At 35.9% G+C, this 20,290-nt stretch overlaps 1 protein-coding gene across 3 annotated transcripts in view; it reads right to left on the bottom strand.

Annotated features, from left to right (window-relative positions):
* KIF2A (kinesin family member 2A) overlaps positions 1–20,290 on the bottom strand; it is a 79,731-nt gene that overhangs the window by 37,946 nt on the left and 21,495 nt on the right. For 2 of the 3 annotated variants that reach the window (XM_049864163.1, XM_049864143.1), the window contains exons 2-5: positions 6,623–6,717; positions 5,336–5,455; positions 3,757–3,811; positions 45–167 (exon numbers count right to left, since the gene is read on the bottom strand). In XM_049864163.1, coding sequence (XP_049720120.1) covers positions 45–167; positions 3,757–3,811; positions 5,336–5,455; positions 6,623–6,717 — 393 coding nt within the window. The remainder of the gene's footprint in view (positions 1–44; positions 168–3,756; positions 3,812–5,335; positions 5,456–6,622; positions 6,718–20,290) is intronic. The other variant, XM_049864153.1, reaches the window with a different exon arrangement.

The following is a 20,290-nucleotide window of genomic DNA, read 5'->3' as shown; positions in this document are numbered from 1 at the left end:
TGTATGCCTAGAATGACTGAATCCTTGATACATGATTTACATACAAGGGGGTCCAAATTCCTTTTTTGCAGCTTGAACTGGAGATATATCTGAAACACTACCATTCTGTTGCACAGATGAAGACTGCTCAGGAAGCTGACTAGGCCGTGCACGTGCAGAACCAACCACTGTAAGTGAAAAAAATTTAAGTCAGAACAGAAAATTAGTAAAGGTGAACCATGGTAAAAAGGACTAAGATACCTCAAAAACACTGATACTTAAAAGCCATACTAGTGAACTGCCAACTTTTCAATTTATATAGGTGTCAGCAGAACATATAACAATCAATTCTGTTTAATAAACTGACATAAGCTAAAAGGTTTTCAACATAACACATTATCTACTTTGGTTTCACCAGTGTAATTTTAGCTTCAAAAACTCAATCTAAATAATTTACACAAAAAACAAAGCCAAGCTTGATTTTTAAAATTTTATTGTGGTAAAAATACATGTAACAAAACATATACAATATCTCAGTAATTTCTACACGTACAATTCAGCAACAATGATTCTTCAAGTTGTACATCCATTCTTGCTATCCTTTTCCAAATCATTGCACCACCAGCAACATAAACTCAATGCCTACTAAACAAAAACTCTCCCCTTCCCTCTATTTCCCACCCCTGGTAACCACTAATACTCTTTGGTTTCTACATATTTCATATAATTAAGGTCATACGCTATTTGTCCTTTTGCACCTGACTTATTTCATTCAGCATGTTTTCAAGGTTCATCTACATAGTGCCATGCACCAGGGCTTCATTCCTCTTCATGGCTGCGTAATTACTCCACTGTGTGTACGGACATCACATTTTGTTTATCCATTCATCTGCTGATGGACATTTCGGTTATTTCTATCTTTTGGCTATTGTGAAAAGTGCTGCAATAACACTGGTATACAGATTTCTCTTTGCACTCTTGCCTTCACCACTTCTGTGTATATACTCAGGATTGGGATTGCTGCGTCATATGGTAGTTACATATAGTCAACATTTTGAGGAATCACCAAACTCTTTCCACAATGGCTATACCATTTTACATCCCCATCAGCAATGAATGTGAGTTCCAGTTTCTCTACAACTTTGCTCACACCTGCTATTTTCCTTTTACATATATATTTTTGATCACTGCCATTCTTATGAGGGTTAGGCAGTATCTCATTATAGTATTGATATGCATCTCCCTAATGGTTTTCATACGGAAATCCTGGTGGCATAATTGTTAAGAGCCATGGCTGCTAACTAAAAGGTCGGCAGTTCAAATCCACCAGGTGTTCCCTGGAAACCCAATGGGGTAGTTCCACTCTGGCCTTTAGGGTCCCTATGAGTCAATAGGTTTTATGAGTCAGAATCTACTTGATGGCAATGGGTTTTGTTTTGTTTTTTTTTTTAATGGCTAATGGAAGCCCTGGTGGTGCAGTGGTTAAGAGCTCGGCTGTTAACCTAAACAGCAGTTTGAATCCACCAGCTGCTCCTTGGAAACCCTATGGGGCAGTTCTACTGCGTCCTATAGTCTGACTAAGAATCGGACTTGCCTTGATGGCAACGGGCTGAATGGCTAATGACACACTGGTGTGCTTGCTGAACATCTGAATAACCTCTCTGGTAAAATGCCTGTTCAAATCCTTTGTCCATTTTTGGTCTGGGTTGTCTTTTTGTTAAGTTGTAGAAGGTTTTTTTTTTTCCTTTTAAAACATATTTTGGATATTAGACCCTTATCTGATATATGGTTCCTGAAAATGTTTTCCCAACCTGTAAGTTCTCTTTTTGCTGTTGTGATAACGTCCTTTGACAAACAAAAGCATTTAAATTTATGAGGTCCCACGGATCTATTTTGTCTTTTGTTGCTTGTGCTTTTGTTGTTATATTTGATAATCCATCATTAAAAACTAGGCACAGAAGCCACATCCCTATATTTTCTTCTAAGTATTTTATTGTTTTATTTTTCACATTTAGGTTCCCGATTCGTTCTGAGTTGGTTTTCGTTATATGGTCTGAGGCATGGACTCTAATTCATTCTTCGACTTGCAGAAATTCCATTTTCCCAGCATCATTTATTGAAGAAACTCTTCCTTCCCCATTGAATGGACACAGCACCCCCATTGAAAATCTGGTAACCACAGATGTATGAATTTATTTCTGAACTCTGAATACTATTCATTTGGTCTATATGTCTGTTATTATACCAATACCAGGCTATTTAAATTACTGTGACTTAATGGTACGCTTTGAAATCAGGAAATGTTAGTCCTCCTCCTTTACTCTTCAAGGCTGTTTCAGCTGATCAGGGTCCCTTGCCCTTTCATATAGACTTGAGGATTGGCTTTTTCACTCCTGCAAAGAAGGTTGCTAGAATTTTGATTGGGACTGCACTGAACTAACAGATTGCTTTGGGTAGTACTGACATCTTAACTGTATTAAGCCTTCCAATCCACAAAGACAGAATGTCCTTCAATTTATTTAGATCATCTTTAATTTCTTTTAGTAATGTTTTATGGTTTTCTGTGTACACCTTCCTGGTTAAATTTATTCCAAGGAAGCTTATTCTTTTTAGATGCTATTGTAAATGGTAATGTTTTGTTAATTTCCTTTTCTACTTGCTCACTGCTCATATATGGAAACCCTACTGATTTTTGTGCATGCATCCTGACACCTTGCTGAATTCAATTATTAGTTCTAATAGCTTTCTTGTGGATCCTTTGGGGTTTTTATGTATCAGATCGTGTTATCTGCGAAAAGGGATAGTTTTACTTTCTCATTCCTAATTTGTATACTTTTTTTCCCCTAGCCTAATTGCTCTGGCTAGCCAAGCTTGATCTTTTAATAAACATTATTAAAATATACATGTGTGTATAAAATATAAATTTAAATGCATTCACATTTTTAAAACCTCATACAATACAGAAGTGCAGAAACTAAAAACCTGAAAGCGGTTCAGCCCTCCCTGTATTCTAAATCCCACTCTTTGTTCCTCTAATAGGTTAATCTTCTGCAGAGAATTTCCCAATATAGATGCTTTAAAAGTGGAAAAACGAACATAAAGGTACAAAGAAATAAAAATGTTCAAAGGCTTAAAGAAGAGTATTTAAAGTAAGGAATTTTCCCTTTACTTCCAATCTGGAATATATACTATATATACTACCTATGTTCCTATACCTATAATACCTATGTGCCCCTCATGCCCCACCATCTAATCATACAAACACTGTTATTAGAAAGAAGTCTGAACTGCTGAATAGAAGAAAAGGAATTAATTATGTTTGGTTGAAAATTTATAGAAGAACTGCAGTTAACTGCAATTGATACCTGTTCAACTTTAGTTCAACTTCAGAGTTACCCATGGCCCTTTTTGGAAGCTTGTTGGCCAGAAAATTGTTTAATAATATCACGATGATTAAATCAACCCTTGTGAAATCAATTAACTGACACTTGTCCTGCTCCTTTCTTCCTCACAATACTCTCCTCAAATCTGCAAATTACTGGGTAGATGGAAGATGGATCAAAAATTGTATTATTTCATAGAGTTTCATATTCATCACACACATTTTTAAATCTTTTTTTATTAATGACATTACTCTATCAGGAAACCAAAGAGGTACCAATCTTCAAATCAGCCAAGTTTAAAAAATTAACATTAAGAATAACATTTACTTTTGATTTAACTTGTCACAGCCATACTAAGAAGTCAATAGACAAAATTAATAGAATTTTACTTTACCTCTATTGTCCCTTGGAGGGGGGTCATTCTTAATAGAAGCCACAGTCCGCCGATTCTATAAAAGAAAAAATGTTCATTACATTTTCTTTCTATATACATACATCATATATCAGCTTCATTTAACTAAAGTAGGCAGACATACGATATATAAAACTAAATGGACAAAAATTATAAATAACCTACTGAAGAATTACTACTAATGCTGTCATTATTCTAGCTCCTTTATATAAGAGATATTTTTTCCTCTCTATCCCCTCCCCTCCAAAAATATTTAGGAATCAACATGAGCCAGGCACTGCACTACACACTTTATTTGTATTAATTCATTTAATTTTCACAACCTATGAGGACATTATTACAATTATTCCTGTTCCACAGATGAGAAAAGTGAAGTAAAGAGAGGTTAAGCAACTTCCCCAAGGTCAGGCATTCTCACTATAGTGTGTGCTTTTAATCACCATGCTATCCAGCCAAAAGTACATAATAAATTTCATCTCTGAAAGGCAGGGGCTAATTAATAAAATATTAGTTTTAGACAGTTTAGAGCTCATGGCTAAACAGAAATATCAAAATATTATGAAATGCTCATGGCCACGTTACCCTAAAAATGTTTCACTGGCGTTTCAAAGACTTGGACACTATATAGATTAGGACAGCAAATTCTCAGTCCTATTATTTATTTACCCAGATTTTACTTCTTCACCTGAAAAAAAGATACCAATTAATGCAGTGATTCTCAACTCTGACTGTACATTCAAATCAGATAGGTACTATTAAAAGGATATTGATGCTAGGGCCTCCCCTTAGAGAAAATAAAATTGAATCTGGTGGTAGGGCCTCAGAATCAGTATTTTTAAAAACTCCCCAGGTGATTCTAATTCACAGCAAAGGTTGTTAATGATATCCTAAGCAGGATAAACTATGAAGATCCTCCCAGGCTTTTGAAGATGACTACAAAAAATTCATTTATAAGTGGTAACTCTAAAGGAGTCCTGGTGGTGCAGCGATCACCAGTTGGTTGCTAACCAAAAGGTTAGTGGTTCAAACCCACCAGCTGCTCCACGGGAGAAAGCTGTCACAGTCTGCTTCCATAAAGATTATAGCCTAGGAAACCCTATAGGACAGTTCTATTCCATCCTACAGGGTGGCTTTGAGTTGGAACTGACTCAATGGCATATAACACAATAACAATGACCACTAAGGAGCCCTGGTGGTGCAACCATTAAGCACTCGGCTGCAAACCAAAAGCTTGGTGGTTCAAACCCACTCAGTGGGCCCATGGAAGAAAGAGCTGGAGATCTGCTTCTGTAAAGATTACAGACAAGAAATCCCTGTGGGGCAGTTCTACTCTGTTACATGGGGTCACTATGAGTTGGAATAGTCTCGGTGGCACCCAACCACAATAACTAATGACCTCTAAGCAGCCAATGTCAATATGCTTAATATAAACTGAAAGTTAAGCCTTACGTTCACATGCCTGGTTTACAAAGCAGAAAATTTTGTTGATACGGCTCACAGCCTAACAATTTTAAACCAGACAACATGCACATACACCCTATTCTGAATTTTCATCACTAACCTTTACAATTTTGTTTATTTTGGCTGAGGACGCTGGAGGTGGTGGTGTTTCTGGACTAGGTTCAATTTCTTCATCAGGTACAAGGTCAGGGTTAAGTGAAAAGATGCTCTCCAGGTCAATCTGTTTAAAAAACACAAATACACATATATTTTGAGAGTTTATTTTGACAATTAACCCCTTAATTTTCAAATAAATGTCAGCCTCATTACTGGACCAATAAGCAACATCATGATAAACAGGGGAAAAGACTGAAATTGTCAAGGATTTCATTCTACTTGAATCCAGAAACAACATCCATGGAAGCAGCAGTCAAGAAATCAAAAGACATACTGCACTGGGCAAGCTGCTGCAAAAAGACCTCTTTTAAGTGTTGAAAAGCAAAGACGTCACCTTGAAGACTAAGGTGTGCCTGACCCAAGCCAGGTGTTTTCAATTTCCTCATATGCATTTGAAACCTTGACAATGAATAAGGAAAACCAAAGAAGAACTGATGTCTTTGAATTGCGGTGTTGGTAAAGAATATCGAATATACCATGGATTGTCAGAAGAACGAACAAATCTGTCTTGGAAGAAGGACAACCAAAATGTTTCTTAGAAGCAAGGACGGCAAGGCTATGTCTCACATACTTTGGACATGTCATCAGGAGGGATCAGTCCCTAGAGAAGGGCATCATGCTTGGTTATACAGAAGGTCAGTGAAAAACAGGAAGACCCTCAACAAGATGGATTGACACAGTGGCTGCAACAATGGGCTCAAGCATAGCAACAACTGTGAGGATGGCGCAGAACTGGGTAGTGTTTCACTCTGTTGTACACAGGGTCACTATCAGTCAGAACCAACTCAAGGGCACCTAACAACAATGATGATGATGGTACTGTCTTGCAAACTGGATTATCTAGAATTATAATCTACACACATTTAAAGAATTTATCTTAAAATGGCATTTCTGTGTGAATCTTGATCCCGTGAATTGCTAACAATAAAATGATCAACAGAACCACGTAATTAACTACCACAGCAACTTTTAAATTTTATGAACTGGATTAAAAGAGTAGTACATCTTCATATACCAATATTTGCATAATATAATTAACAGGACTGACACGTCCAATCACGTAAGATATATAGGAAAAATATCTTTCTTTGAGTGAAAATTATCACCATTTAAATAGTTTTCAGAGAATTATAAAGAATATATGGACTATATAAAAATGATATACTTTTCTGTTTTGTTTACATATTCAGAATCTTGATTGCAGGACTAGAAATTAAGCCAGTAATCATACCTCTTTGCCTTTTGTATCTCCATTTTCTATCCATTCAACAGTTACGCTTTCATTATCTTCATTTAAAGATGTTACCATTGCTTGATGTATTCGGCCTAAGTGAGAATAAAATTTAATACATTTAAAAAATGTCACAAACGTGGGATTCCTAAACACTGTTATATACAATTTTATAACCTTAAGTTTTTTTTAGAAAACAAATGATACTACCTTTCTCACAAGGGAGCTCCAAAGACTCAGGATTAGGGAATGAACTTTGTCTATACATCAATTTGCTACTCGCCAAAACCATGAATTCAAGAAATTGGATGAGACAGAAAGTTTATTTTCAGCATATATGATAAATGGTCACAACTGAAGCCCCTATTTAAATACCTTTAGTCGTATGGAGATAGAGTTAGGAGTGCAAGAGGTTTATTAGGGGGTAATGCCTGTGGAAGATAAAGGGGGGAGGAAACAGGGACTGGGCATGGAAAACTTTCAGATCATGATACAGATCTGAAGCCTGTTAAAGAAAGGGGATAGGAAACAGGATGGCGCAGAGAAAACCTCAGACCCTGATATAGATCTGACAGTCTCAGCTAACCTGGTAGGGCTCCGAGCAAAGACTGCCCATTAGGAATCCTGTACGGAGTCAGAGCGGACAGGCCCTCATAACTCTGCCATGCTCAGTCACCGGGTGATGGTTTCCCAGGAAGCACAAGGCCTCAGCTCAAATGCTAAGGGTCCAAAAGGTACTAACGGAGGCTGTCAGCTCACCGTGCTCATTGTGGTGCAGGCCTTGTTACCATCACATCCTGGCAGGAGCTACCCTTGTTCCATCAAGCCTCATATCACCATCTTCACAACATGCGTGGCGAAGCTGAGATCCAGCAGCCACATTCACCCTCAATTCTCCTGGCAGTCTCACAACAGTAATACCCACTAGCAGGGACAAGAAGTTTACCACAAACAAAGGTTTTGGGCAAAGTGAAATGTTTCGATATAAGATACCGGTATGACTTCATCAATAGGAAGTGACCACAAGGAAGATGTATTTGAACACCAGATCACCAAAAAGGATAATTCCAAGCAGGAAATGTCACAAATGAATAACATGAATATTAAAATGTCATAAAGAATAACTCGAAGCAGCCACCCATGCTTCACTCCCTCTCTCTGCCTCTGGCCACTTGAAGCTAGAGAAAATCAAGGAGCTGACACCCAGCATCAATAGTCAACACTGGCACCTCTGCAACTTCAACTACTAATGCAGACAGTCACCCCAAAAGTCTTAAACCACAAGCTGAAAGAGTCAAAAGCAGTGATCAGCTCCAGAGGTTGGGCAGGGAAAGACTGGGAAAACTGGCTTATCTCTACCATAACCCAGTTTACTCGTTCAACAAAAAATGAATATGAAATTTCAGTAACTAAGAAATGAAAAAAGATTGAAGCAGAACAAAATCTTAAGTGCTTATTTTTTGCCAGTTGATCAGATAACTAGAAGTATCTGCAGTACTTGCATGGGTTTTTATTATTTTTACCTAGAGATGTCTCTAATAAAAGCTTTTTCTTAAGCTTCACTTTTCTCAATATACCTTTAAAAGTTTTTTTTTTTTTTTAATGTATTTCATATCTGGTTCAATTGAGATAACAAGTACCTCATTTTCTATTGTAATAAAAATTTACCACTTAATTTTTTCAAAAGTCAAATGGCAAGTATCTGTTAATAAAGACATTAAACAATAAAAGAACAGGTATATGTAAGCTCTCTTAAAGGAAAAAAATCACTGATTTGGTGACAAGATATAGAAATAGCAGGAAAGTTTCAAGCCTGGATGGTGGTACTAGGGGCAGAACAACGATCCTTTATCCTAAGTTTCAGTTGTTAATAGGGATCAAAGAATGGATGGTAATTAAGACTACCAGAGATTCAACATTATAGCTCAGAGAAACCAGGATTGGAAATCTCTTCCTTAGAACCTGGGAAAATCTTCCCACATGGCCTTCCAAACAAATACCATCCTATTTTTCTGGTTCATTTAGAGAAAATTCTTATGCTCCATATTCACTAATTCACTGTCCTTTAACTCTCTTTGATTCCCCATCTACTTTATTGTGAATTATATAATTTATACTGAAGAATGTATAATACATACCTCCTCATTTTAAAACAGTAGAGTATATCCACCACCCAGGTTAAAAAAGTGCCTTTGAAACCCCACACATATCCCTCCTAGGAGTCCTGGTGGTGTAGTGATTAAGAGCTTCAGCTGCTAACCAAAAGGTTGGCAACAGGAATCTACCAGTCACTCCTTGGAAACCCTATCGGGCAGTTCTATTCTGTCCTGTAAGTTCGTTGAGTTGAAATTGACTTGACAGCAACAAGTTTTTAATTGTATCCCCTTCTCTTTTCCCCTCCTCACTCTGAGAAGTAACCACTATCTTGATTTTTAAGATAATCGTACCTGGCTTTTTGTTATAGTTTTACCACCTGTGAATGTAATATAAAAGATCTGCACGGTTTTCCTATTTTTAAGATTATATATATATATATATGGATTAACACTACTTTAAGTCTTTTTTCTTTCATTCAATGCTGTATTTCTGAGATTCATTTATGTTGTGTATAATTGTAGTTTACTCATTTTTACAGTGTTATTTCATTACATGACTGTGCCAAAATTTTTTTTTTCTATTCCATTGTTGGTGGACATCTGAGTTGTTTTTTAAGTTTTTGCTATTAGGAACAATGGTACCATGGGCATTCTTACTCATGGGAACTAGTACAAACGTGCAAGCATTTCCCTAGGACATAAACTTAAGAAATACAGAATAACAGAGTATGCACATATAAAACTTTTCTAGTGAATGCCACCACGTTTCTTATAGTAGCTGTACCTGTAATGATTTGTAATCTCACTAGCAACTGCTTCGTATCTACAATAATACTTAGTATTTGTCAGATTTAATACTGTCATATTGTGGTTCCAATTTCTCTGATTTCATGAGGTTGCCTGTTAGCCATTCAGGTTTTTTCTTCCGTAAAATATTTTTTGAGTGCCTTTTTCTTACTGCTTTTCCATAGGAATCTCTCTATGTCTTGGTAATATAGCTTCTGTCATATGGGTTGCATATATTTTCATCTTTCACATTCTTGACGAAGTCCTTTAAGGAGCCTTGGTGGTGCAAGAGTTAAGTGCTCAGCTACTAACAGAAAGGTCGGTATTTTGAACCCTCTAGCCCTACTGAGTTGGAATCGACTTGACGGCAATGGGTTTGGTTTAGCCCTACTCTGCAGGAGGAAAAATCTGTTGATCTGCTCTCATAAAGCTAACAGCCTAGGAAACCCTATGAGGCAGTTCTGCTCTATACCGTAAGGATGCAATGAGTGGGAATCGGCTTGACAGCTCAGAACAACAACATGGAGCCTCTTGATAAATTTAAGTTCTTAATTTTAATGTGGTTCTCTGGGTGGCGCAAACAATGTTTGACTACTAGCCAAAAGATCAGTGGTTCGAACTCGCCCAGCAGTGCCTTAGAAGACAGACCTGGCGATCTGTTTCCAAAAGGTCAAGACCAAAAAACAAACCTGTTGCTGTCAAGTCGATCCTATAGGCAGAGTAGAACTGCCCCACAGGGTCTGAGGTAATCATTAGGGAAGCTGGCTGCTGTATCTTTCTCCCATGGAGCAGCTGGTGGGTTGGAGCCGCTGATCTTTCAGTTAGCAGCTAAGGGCTTAACCATTGTACCATCAGGGTCCCTTCCAAAAAAGTCACAGCCTTGAACAACTTATGGAGCAGTTCTACTCTGCACACATGGGATCACCATAAGATGGAATCGACTCCATGGCAACTAAGAACAACAACACAATTTCCATTTTTTTCCATATAGAAAATAAAGTGTTCCAGTACCATTTCCTGAAAGCCCTTCTTTCCTCTATTTAGCTACCTGTCATATTTCAAGCCTTATGCCTGGGTCTATTTCTTTCTCCCTGAACCAAAACTACATCATCTTAATTATTACTATAGCTTGCAATTAGTCTTGCCATTTGGTAGAATAAACCTTCTCGCCTTACTGTTCTTTAAGTTTCTTTAATTTTCTTGGCCTTTTGCACGTCTGTATAAATTTTAGAATTAGCTTGTCAAATTAACCAAACATCATATAAACAAATGATAACAAAATACTACCTGTATGGAGTCTGAAAAGAATTGCACTTTTTTTTTTTTTTCCAAAATACCATTGTTCAAGGGTGATATTAGCTAGTTTTCCTTTATCATATTAGCCTTATTAGATTTTGGTATCATGGTTATATTAGCCTTATAAAATGACTTGTAGTGGAGTTTCCCCTTTCCATACTCTGGAGTAATTAATATCACATTAGAATTATTTGAACTTTGAATGTTTGGTAGGCACTTGTTAAAATCACCTTGGCTTGGGTTTTCATTTTGAGAAAATTTAATTCCCTTATTAATTATAAGATTATTATAGTTTTCTACTCCTGGCTGTTTTGATAATCATATTTTTCCAGGAATTTTTTAATAAAATTTTTCACATTTCTGGCATAAAGTTGTTCATAATATCCAATTATTATCCATTTAATACCTGTGGCATCTGTACTGATACCCATTTTTTCCAAATTTTTTCGTAACTTTTTTTTCCTTGATCAATCTCACCTGAAATGTGTCCATTTTATTTGTGTTTTCCCAAGAACAAACATCTGGTTTTATTGAGCCGCTTTACTACATGTTCTTAAGTGCTTAACTGTTCTTGGTAGTTATCAAGATGATTCTGACTCATGATGACCACATGTGTTAGAGTAGTACTGCTGTATAGGGTCTTCTTGGCTATTATCTTAACAACAATAGATGGCCAGGCCTATTCTTCAGCGACAGAGATTGAGTGGATTCTACAGATTACGTGGATTCGGCCGCCAACCTTTAGTTTAATAAACCATTTGTGCCACCTAGGGACCTTAAGTACCTAATTACTGCCCTTATTATTTCTTCCCATGAACTTTGTATATATTTTTCAGTATTTCCCTAAAGTCTTAAGGTGAGTATTTAGCTCATTCATTGTTATTCTTTTTTCCTTATTCCTAAACAGTTATGGCTATGTGTTTCCCTCTAAGAACTGCCTTAGCAGCATCCTAGAAATTTTTATATATAGCATTTTTGTTTTTGCCCAGTTCCAACTATCTTATAATTTTCCTTATGATTCCTTCTTTGACTCATGAGTTACCCAGAATTGTTACTCAGATTCCAAACACATGTGGGCTTTCTGAATATCCTGTTAACAATTTCTAAAGGTGAGATACCTGACTAACCCGAATAAAGACAGCTACAAATAATTAATGACTTTCCTAGTGCATGGGGCCCTGGTGGCACAGTGGTTGAGCATTTGACTGCTAACTAAAAGCCTGGCAGTTCAAATCCACCAGCTGCTCCCTGGAAACCCTATAGGGCAGTTCTACCCTAACCTATAGAGTCACTATGAGTCAGAATCAACTCGATGGCAATGGGTTTGGTTTTTTTTGGGGGGTTCTTTTTTTTAATGCAGAGTAGCTGAGTATCACTCTGTATTTCTTTCCTAATTGTGCTGTGGTGAAAGAACATATTCTGCTTGATACTAATGCTCTGGAATGTGTTAAAATTTGTGTAACGGACCATTAAATGATCAATTTTTATAAACGTTACATGTGTTTGAAAAAAATATGAGTTCTGAAATTGTCAGATTCAGTATTCAATTTTTAATAGAATAAGCTTTTTAACTGGGTTAAGTTCTTGCTTTTTCTGCTTGTTTTATCAATTATTGTGAAAGGTATTTAAAAATCTTCCTTATAATTATGGATTTGCTTATTTCTATTTATAGATCAATTTTTGCTTTACTGAAAAGTGCATTCAAAATTAAAATCGATATATTCTCTTGGTGAACTGAAACTTTTATTATTATCAGTGACCCCCTCCATTTCTACTAAGTTTGTTTGCCTTGAAGTTTACATGGTCTGATATTAACATAGTTATACCAGCTAGGATATCAAGGATGGCAAGACTTTGTCTCATGTACTTTGGACATGTTATTAGGAGGCACCAGTCCTTGGAGAAGAACATCATGCTTGGTATGGTAAAGGGTCAGCAAAAAAGAGGAAGGCCCTCAAAGAGATGGATTGACACAGTGGCTGCAACAATAGGCTCAAACACAGCAACAATTATGAAGATGGCAGAGGACTGGGCAGTGTTTCATTCTGTTGGACAAAGGGATGCTATAAGTCAGAACCACCTCGATGTCATCTAACAATAACACACCAGCTTTCTTACTGTTAGTATCTTTCTGATAAATCTTTTCACATCCTTTCATTTTTTACTCTTCTAGATCATTTTATTTCAGGTTTCTTTTATAAACAGTATATACAGCTAGATTAGTAAAAGTTCTTTGGCTTAACTGGCATTTTAAGCCCATTTACATGTGGTGCAGTGGTTAAGAGTTCGGCTGCTAACCAAAAGGTCTGCAGTTCGAAGCTACCAGCCGTTCCTTGGAAACCCTATGGGGCAGTTCTACCCTGTCCTATAGGGTTGTTACGAGTTGGAATTCACTTGATGGCAATGGGTTTGGCTTTTTAAAGACATTTATTGGTAATATTGTGCTTTCTAGTTGATATGCCTTTTTTACGTATCTTTTACTCTCCTTTCTTGCCATCTTTTGAACTGATTGTTTTTCTTCATTCTATTTTGGAATTTGGATTTCTCTTTCTGTTCTTTTAGTGAGTCTTAGAAACTACAACTTGCACTCTTAATATTTTTACCCTCTTCCCCCTCTCCTGACTTGTGATTCTTGTCATGCATTTTAATTATATTTTTAACTTCATATGATGTAATATTATTGTTTTATACAGTTAATACTTGTTGGGGCTTTTCCACATATTTGCCACGTTCTTTGCTCTTCACACCTTTTTTACCTATCAGTCCTCCTACTATATGAGATCACTTTCTTTCTGCCTGAAGAACACCTTGAAAAATTCACTTCAGTAAGGATCTACCCGTGGTAATCTCTCAGTTTTTTACTGTCTGATAATTTTTTTTTAATTTTATTGTGTTTTAGGTGAAGAGTTACAGAGCAAATTAGTTTAACAATGTATTTTTAACTTCACTCTAGAGCTTCACCGTCCAATACAGTAGTTATTAGCTACACGTGTATGTAAATTTAATTAAAATTAAATAAAATGAAAAATTCAATTCCTCAGTCACACTAGCCATATTTCTAATGTTCAATAGCCTCGCATGGCTAGTGGCTAATAAACTGGGCAGAGGAGAAATATTTCCATCATTGCATAAAGTTCTAGTGGACCTGTTACAGAGTGATAGCTTTTTTACCCCATCAGCACATTAATGATACTCCACTGTTGTTGTTAAGATGTCAGATGACAATCGTACTCATCTAAATGTAGCTCCTTTGAAGGCTAACTGCTTTTTCCTCAGGCTGCTTTTAAGGTCTTTATGTTTCAGTGTTCAGTAGTTTCACTATACCCTTCTGGGCATTCACTGGGCCTTTTGTATCTAAGGACTGGTATCTTTCACAGACTTAAAAAAATCCGCAATTATTTTTTTCAAACATTGCCTCTATTCATTCTTTTTTCAAATACTGCCTCGATTCATTCTTTTTTCTCTCCTTTTAAAGCTCTGATTAAATTTACAACTTGTCACTCCATCCTTCATCTCTCTTAGCTTTTCTTTCAAGCTTTCCACCTCTTGCCTTTCTAGATTGCTTGCTGGTAATTCACTCTGACCTATTTCCCAGGTCACTAATTTTCTTGAAACCTTTGTCTAATATTACAGTGATAAATGCAAGCATTAAGTTTTTAACTTCCTACATTTTTATAATTCAAATGTTTTGTTTCTTTATCAAATCTGCTAACTTTTATACTTTCCTGTACTATGGAAATATTTTCATTCTTGATTTTTATTTCTTTAAACATAGTAAACACAATTATTTTATAATCTGTCTAATAATAGCAATACCTAAAGTCTTAAGAGATCCTCTTTCTGATGTCTATTTCTGGTGGCTCTTACTCATAATGCCTTGCTGGTAGAACTTTTTGAGGGCTACGATCAAACTGTGGTTTTACAGAGAAGACTTCAATTGCTCTGCCAGCAGCCTGGAATTTGATCATTCCAGAACCTATTTAAATTATATACTCAAGCTTCAGATTTTTCAGACCATCCAGATGATATCAATTTGGACAACAAATCAATAGGAAGGCTAACCTGTGGTATCAACTTTCCAGAAATGGTCTTTAATATCCTCTCTGGATGTGGCGGGAGTAGATGTGGATGGAATGGATTTACCTCTGGTCTACAATGACTCAGGCTTTAGTCTTTTGTGGCCTCAGTTTTATGGGAATATCCACTTTATTAGTCTCCCCACTTATCAGTCAGGATAGGCTAGGTTATACTACGTTAACACACCACCTCCAAAATCTGAGATATGTAAAATAAAGCTTTCTTTTTTGATTGTGTTACAGGGTCATCATAGATGAAACGGGGACTCTATTCTATGTTGTCCTCACTCAGCGTTTCAGGCTGAGGGAGTCTCCGTTACTATTTTTCAATGCTTGCTGTGCAGGGGACAAAAAATATGTTAACTCATGATCTAGATCTTAAAGATTCCACCCAGAAATGATATATCACTTATACTTACAATTTCATCAGCCAAGTCACATGGCCATGCCTAATTTCCAAGGGAATAGGGAAGAGCAATTCTATCATATGCCTACAAGGCAGAAGGAGCTGGAAATATTTAGTGCAGAGCATTAATACTACCACCCACCACCCTGTGTAAGTGCTGGGCTTTTTCCCCCCTGCACTCCACGCAAACTGTGGCTCATTATTGTCGGGTTCATCAAATGCCTAAACGGCAAAAGCAGTTTCAGTGCCCTGCATACCTGTGTTCCTGCATTCGTTTTTAAAAATGCTTTTCACTTTTAGAAGATTTATTTGCTCATTTTTCCAATCTACTTGTTCGCTCTTCATAGCTTCATGGCCTCAGCATATAAGGCTGTCTGTCTCTTTTGCTGCCTGGAAACTTACTACTTGAGTCCTCAGAGTACATACATTCAAAATCTTTTCCTAGCTAATTCCTCATCATCTAAACTCTCACTACTTGCTATCCAAAATACAGAAACCAAAAAGATTCCAATAATGCAGTATCTCCTGCTATTCGAATTCACTACCCTAACTCAGGAACTGAATGGATCAGGATAGTGAGGGCTTACAGATTTTCCAATTTGTCTTTTCTGTTTAAAAAAATCATAGGAAATAGTTATTTTCTATGCCCCTGAAAATCTGTTTCTGCCGATTCTATTCATAGTGCTGTGCATCCCCATTTGTTCAGTGATTTTTGACAAAGAGCTATTCATTTTCCCTCAAGTTTTATTTTGGGAATTCTTTGAGATCTAGGATGAAGGTAGATTCCCCCCCAAAAAGAATGTACATTTTCTCAAAGGTTCACAAAGAGACATGAGGTTTTCCATTCCATGAAGGTAGTATGAATCCTAGCTTCAAATTGGCATAGAGCTTGTTTGTGACATAGTCACATTTTCCCCTCCTGAATCCTGACTTAACACAGGCAATTTTCCAAGATAAGTGGTTGGTTAGTTTCTAATGCATTCTTATATTAAAGAACTAATTGTCTAGGAACACCAGTGTTACTGGGGAGACTAGGGCCTAGGCTTTAGCTCCTGTGTCCCACACGCCACGAAGAAGGAAAACATTAGCTTAGGTTCTCATTGTTTGGAAACTATCTGCTAGATAAAAGCAGGTCAGTGCTCCTCTAACATCTTTGGATTTCCACCTTTAGCACAGTCCCTGGCCTAAGTATGTCTTATTTTTCTGACAGTTCACATGTTTCAGGAACACTGTTTTTGTTTTGTTTTGTTTTGTTTTTTGTTTTTAAAGAACTTTATGCAACATTTTAGTTGTTTTCACAAGGAGGGTTAGAGCAGGTACTTAGGTACCATTTTACCAAAAACAAAAACTTTTCCACTGCTTCTTTAAACCCACTTCCATTAAAAAAAAAAAAAATTTTTTTTTTTTAGGCTATCATTATTATTAAAATTGTTCGAAGTCAACAACCACCTCTAGATAGCCAAAAACAATCCAATGTGTAATTCTTAATCTCTAAAGCAACATTTTTTCTAAAAGAAATTATGAAAAATGTCAAACACACATAAAATGGATAACATGATATAGTAAAACCCTGTTTCAGTCATGGTCTTATAAGAAATACACAAATAAAAAAAAATCTTCAACCATTAGTGCCTCCTATTCACCAAGAAGAAAGTCAGCTAAAAAGCAGCCTAGGAAACAGCCTTCGAGAGGAAGCCCCTGTGATGTAAGGCAGAGCAGAACAGGGGAAAGGGCCTGACCAGCAAAAACCCCATATATCTTTTATCTACATCTAATAATTTAAAATATTTTTTTCATATTTTCTTCACTTTTTTTTACCAAATTATTTTAAAGCAAATCCCAGATATATCATTTCATCACTAAATACTTCCAAACACACATTTAATAAGAACACTTTCTTAAATAATCACAAAAGCATTATCAAACCAAACAATATTAATAATATTAAGTAGTATAAAGTCCATACTCAAATTTCCCACAATGTTCCCTAAATATCTTTTTATAGTTGGGTTATTTATATCAGTACCCAAATAATCCACCATTATATTTGGGTGTTTTATCTCTTAAGTTTCATTTTAATCTAGAACAACCTGTCCTTTCATTATTTTGCCTTGTGTTGAATGAATGCCAAAATAATAAAAAAAAACTTGAAGAAATTATAACAAAAGATTGTACTGCATATAAAACAAATGATTGTTAACACACTATTTTTGATGACGAATGGCACTTAACTATAAATGATTTACAGTGTCAGTTATGTTTTTTAAAACTGGTTAGGAATTTAAGGCTGATGAGCAATGCAATGCAATTTTTTTCCATTTAAAATAAAAGGCAAATAGGCTCCCTGTCAGCATTTTCACACACAACATCTAATTTTAGGAATAGACTACTGACCTTAAGTGGGACACGACTGTATCGGTTAAAAATAAATCTGCTTTTGACTCTTTTTAAGACCTAAAAAATGACAATTTCATGTGGTTCAACCTAAAAGAAAAGTAAATTTCACCCCAAATTTATCTTAAGATAAAACTCCCAAATATAATATCTGTTGAGATAATTTATAAAAATTAATCTGCTAAATAAAAAACAAACATATAATAAAATACTTTAAAATTGTAACCTTTATTCCAAAGACAGTCTATGCAGTTCATTTAAGAAATATGTTTACATCATTTAAGACAACTTTTTTATGCTGAAAATAAAGGGAAAACAGTATAGTCTCAACTTTTTAATATCTGTTGGTAAATATTAAGACAAACAATTTTATTTTTAAAAGAAAGAAGCCACAAATGACCGAACAGAAAAACAAATACCCAAATTCAAGCCATCTCTGCCCCACTGGAAGCCCTGGTGGTACAGTGTTAAGGGTTACGCTGCTAACCAAAACACTGGCAGTTCGAATTCACCAGCAGCTTCTTGGAAACCCTATGAGGCAGTTCTACTCTATCCTACAGGGCTGCTATGAGTTGGATGGAATCAACTTGATGGCAAAGGCTTTGGCATTTTTTTTTTTTTTTTGCCCCAGTGAAGAAAGGTACCACTTACATGGTGTCTTAGTCATCTAGTACTGTTATAACAGAAATACCACAAGTGGATGGCTTTAACCAAGTGAAATTTATTTCCTCACAGTTAAAGTAGGCTAAATGTCCAAATTTAGGGTGTCTGTTGGCCTTCTCATTAACCTTCCCCCCAGAATAGGAGCTAATCTGCACCAGAACCCCAGGTACAAAGGACATGCTTTGCTCCTGGCACTGCTTTCTTGGGTGATACAAGGTCCCCCACTCTCCGCTTGCTTCTCTTTACTTCCTATCTCTTGAGAGATAAAACGTGGTGCAGGCCACACCCCAGGTAAACTCCCTTTATACTGGATCAGGGAGGTGACCTGAGTAAGGGTGGTTTTACAATCCCACCCTAATCCTCTTTAACATAAAATTACAATCACAAAATGGAGGACAACCACACAATACTGGGAATCATGGCCTAGCCAAATTGATACACACATTTTCAGGGGGACATAATTCAATCCATGACATATGGATTCTATATTTCAGGACTTTCTAGTCTTTAAAATTAAGATCGTTACTTAAGATTGGTATATTAGTGCTATTTAATCTGTCACTCAAAGATTACATATGTATGTTGAGCTGTCAAAACAAATTTTTTACGTTACAATTGCCTTTTGGTCTCTGAAAACAGGATCCTATTATATGTTTCCTAGTTCACAGCTGAATCCAGAGCAGCTGTGAGGCTAAGAAATGCCAGCAACCAATTAGGCTGGCATAAACTTTGTCTAGCATATAAAGTATAATTTTGTTTCAAATGTAGGAGATAAGAGCCAAAATAAACCAGCCAAGAATACTAATAAAATTTCATTGCAAGTATTTAAAAATCAGATTATTTAAAATACTAATAAATGTATGTATTTAATAAAAGGATACAGTGGTAGAACATCAGGGAAAGTATGAAAAAGCAATGATCAATTCTTTTTAGACCCAAGCGGTTTCTAAAAAGACTGCAGCTGTTTCTGACATACCCAGCATTACAAACTCCATGCTTTTTTCTATTTCTAATTACACTAATCATAGGGTTGAGGTATACATGAGCATACATATGATGAGTCTTCCCAAAAAGTGAACATTATTTGTCCCTCTTCAGATGTCTATGAAATTTTCTTTTCATACTTCCAAGAATACTAAGATTCAATAAAATTTTCAGAATTGAGTATGTGAGAAGAGCATAACTGAAATGATGAGTAAAAATAAAATCTGAATGACAAGATTGTTTATGTGATTTCCAAATCCTTTAAAATTGTTAAAATCTACTTTTTTATTTAAAGTTTGATAAATTTAAAAATGAGAAAAATTAATGCTTTTAAATGACATTAAATCTACTACAATACTTTCAAAAAAACTAATAGACATTGATCTTTCGTGTGTATGTAGCTATGTAATAAAAGCAAATACAAAAATCTATGTTATATGCCAATAAATTTAAATATACAGTTCTCTGGTGGATCTATTCTTAATGAAGTCTCTAGCAACCCCATCAATTTTCAATCAGATTATCAATGCATAACTTGAAATGATCTTTTTTAAAGACTTTAAAAAGTATGCTAATAAAATTTAGTTGTCTCCTCTCCCCAAGCAGAGACTCAAAGGAAAAAAATAAAACAAACTTAAAAAAAAAAGCATATATATTCATTTTCAGAAGAACAAAGAAATAAATATTACTCTAAATTATAAAATCACACAATAAGAGCAAGTGCCTGGCAGAACAACGTTGTTTCCAGGCGATGAGTAAAACACATATGCTTACTCAAAGGAGTTGGTAAACATCTAAAAGAAGCACTTTCTTCCAAGACAGTCCAGCTCCTACCAGAACAGAATACTAATAAATTAATTTAGAACACACTGACCTCAAAACGCTGCCACTATATATCATGTGGTTGATTATAGTCTGTCTTAATTAAATAGGTTTCCCATTTTCCTTAAAACAATAATTTAGTTTT

This window comes from Elephas maximus, chromosome 2 (assembly GCF_024166365.1).
Source record: "Elephas maximus indicus isolate mEleMax1 chromosome 2, mEleMax1 primary haplotype, whole genome shotgun sequence".
Classification (NCBI taxonomy): domain Eukaryota; kingdom Metazoa; phylum Chordata; class Mammalia; order Proboscidea; family Elephantidae; genus Elephas; species Elephas maximus.
This window is presented reverse-complemented; position numbering and strand designations above follow the sequence as displayed.